The sequence below is a fragment of the Sinocyclocheilus anshuiensis genome, unplaced genomic scaffold (genome assembly GCF_001515605.1).
Source record: "Sinocyclocheilus anshuiensis isolate Anshui unplaced genomic scaffold, SAMN03320099.WGS_v1.1 scaffold205, whole genome shotgun sequence".
Classification (NCBI taxonomy): Eukaryota; Metazoa; Chordata; class Actinopteri; order Cypriniformes; family Cyprinidae; genus Sinocyclocheilus; species Sinocyclocheilus anshuiensis.
Window position 1 is genome coordinate 745,584 of NW_015536497.1, and position 2,168 is coordinate 747,751.

The 2,168-nt window shown below is 32.2% G+C and overlaps 2 protein-coding genes across 2 annotated transcripts in view; both read left to right on the plus strand.

The window, feature by feature from the left end:
- Window positions 1-2,137, plus strand: part of LOC107687490 (ras association domain-containing protein 2-like) — an 8,247-nt gene extending 6,110 nt beyond the window's left edge. The window contains exons 9-10 of the mRNA XM_016484853.1: window positions 1,803-1,900; window positions 1,986-2,137. Of these exons, the coding sequence (XP_016340339.1) occupies window positions 1,803-1,900; window positions 1,986-2,031 (144 nt within the window). The 3' untranslated portion in view covers window positions 2,032-2,137. The remainder of the gene's footprint in view (window positions 1-1,802; window positions 1,901-1,985) is intronic.
- sprn2 (shadow of prion protein 2) overlaps window positions 1,246-2,168 on the plus strand; it is a 3,194-nt gene continuing 2,271 nt past the window's right edge. The window contains exon 1 of the mRNA XM_016484832.1: window positions 1,246-1,480. The gene's annotated coding sequence lies outside the window, so the exon portion shown is untranslated. The remainder of the gene's footprint in view (window positions 1,481-2,168) is intronic.

Genomic DNA, 2,168 nt, shown 5'->3' on the forward strand with positions numbered 1-2,168 from the left:
TATAACTTTTTTTAATGGACAAAAAACTTTTGCCAGTCTGATCAAATAATTTTAATCTTAGATTGCTACTTCTAAAATCTGAAGATATTTCAAATATATAAAGAATAAATTAAGATACTTTTATTCAAATTTTTCACATTTTTATTACTTCCCATTTTTTTACATTTGTTATGGAAGGTCATGCACATTGCCTTGTGGGATGCAATATTCTACATAATGGTTGTATACTGCACATTTTAGCTTAAGTAGAAGGTCAGAAAAATTGCATACTGAATTCTTACTATTTATTACAGAAATAGTAAGAGTAGGATGTTAGGGGACTGAATCCAGCCAAAGTGACTACAGTACACAGTGCAAGTTTGTATGTACATACTGTTGTAATACTTCATTTTGTCCTCAAGGTGGCACAATACATCAAGTTTGAGCTTCCTGTTTTACAAAGCTTCATTGCTAAGCTGCAAGAGGAAGAAGAAAGAGAGATGCAGAAACTGAAGAACCATGACTTTCTCTAAATAAGCTTCATTGGATAAACAGCAGACTGTTACTTAGCCTTATTTTTCACAAAGGAAAGCAAATGGGTACAAAAAAATTGTAACATTGTTTGACTTTCACTCATGCACAATGATAATAATAATAAGCCGTAAGAATGGTAATTCAAAATTTGATATAATGTAGAGCCCATATTGTGTGAATAAATAGACAAGAAAGAAAGAAAATTTCTTAAAAATCTAATGTATTTGCCTTATTTGATTTTAAAGTATTTAATATGTATTTCACAGTGTATGTGCACATTTTTGCCATTGATAATAAAAAACATTGAGACAATTACTGAAATATTTTTTTTCATGAACGTGCATGCACATTTACCTCAGTAAAAGCTGTCATAACATTGTATTGATCCCTGTAGTTGTTCCTAGTGTAATACATTTAACATTTGAATGAGTCTGAATAAGCAGTAGAGCTAAAAAATAATAATAACAGTCCATTCAGCAAGGATACATCTTACACTACACTATATTAGCCCATTGCTCCACAGTGTTAAGCATGACATTTAAAAAATAAATAAATAAATCTTAATTTTTGATGTGGAATAAAGATTTGTGATCTCTCCTAATTAATTTTTTTAATTTCTTTATTATTCCTAAGCACTGATCTGTTACTATTACAACTGAGATATGCAAACGCAATGGCCAGGGATAATAGACACAAGGGTAGAGTGTAGGAGCAGTGGGATGTAAATCTTAATAGAAATTGCTTTAAAATGAGTAAAAGCCAGACTAGTACCAGGCTGTAATTCATCCTCTGCTGTGCCTTTGTTCTCGAGTGGGCGGGGCTGTTCAGCATCCCTGATCGGTCATTCGCTGCTGTTGAATGAGTGACAGTTCCATAAGGTGGTTGTTTACAACATAGAGCAGCTCCTCACAGTAAGGTTGAGCAGTTCAAGCAGTGAATAGAAGCCAGTGATCAGCACTATCACCAGGTAAGATGCTTCTGTTTCTAGCGACAGATGGGGATTTGATGAGATTTGCAAAAATATGGAAGAGAACAAATGTTTTTAGAACTAAATACTGAGATGAAGCATTTAATATGTCAAATCTAATGTGATATATAATCATGTATTTTGAGATACAGTCAATGATATCCTAAAGATTTTAATTGGTTTATTTGTAATTTATTTAATTCATTTTATTATTTTTTAAATATTAGATGTTTGAAATAAACATTATGGTATCAACATAAATGTCTTTGTAATTCAATAAATTTATTATAATGAATATGTAATACTTCATTTTGTCCTCAAGGTGGCACAATACATCAAGTTTGAGCTTCCTGTTTTACAAAGCTTCATTGCTAAGCTGCAAGAGGAAGAAGAAAGAGAGATGCAGAAACTGAAGAAGAGGTACAGCCTGAGTCACACGTTATACATTTTAGAGGCATTTGAAATCATTATGCGCACTCATTTCTTTTCTGTGCCCTTATTTCAGGTACGCTGACATGCAACGTATCATCAAGAAATACATGCGGTCTTAAGCTGATTCAACTACATTATGAAGCTGTTCAGGCATGTATCATGCATCTGAACACCATCTTTAAAGCACCAGCATCGACAAAATGGTGCTATCTCAGGAAAAGGAACATTTTTATTATAAATAAATAATATATATATA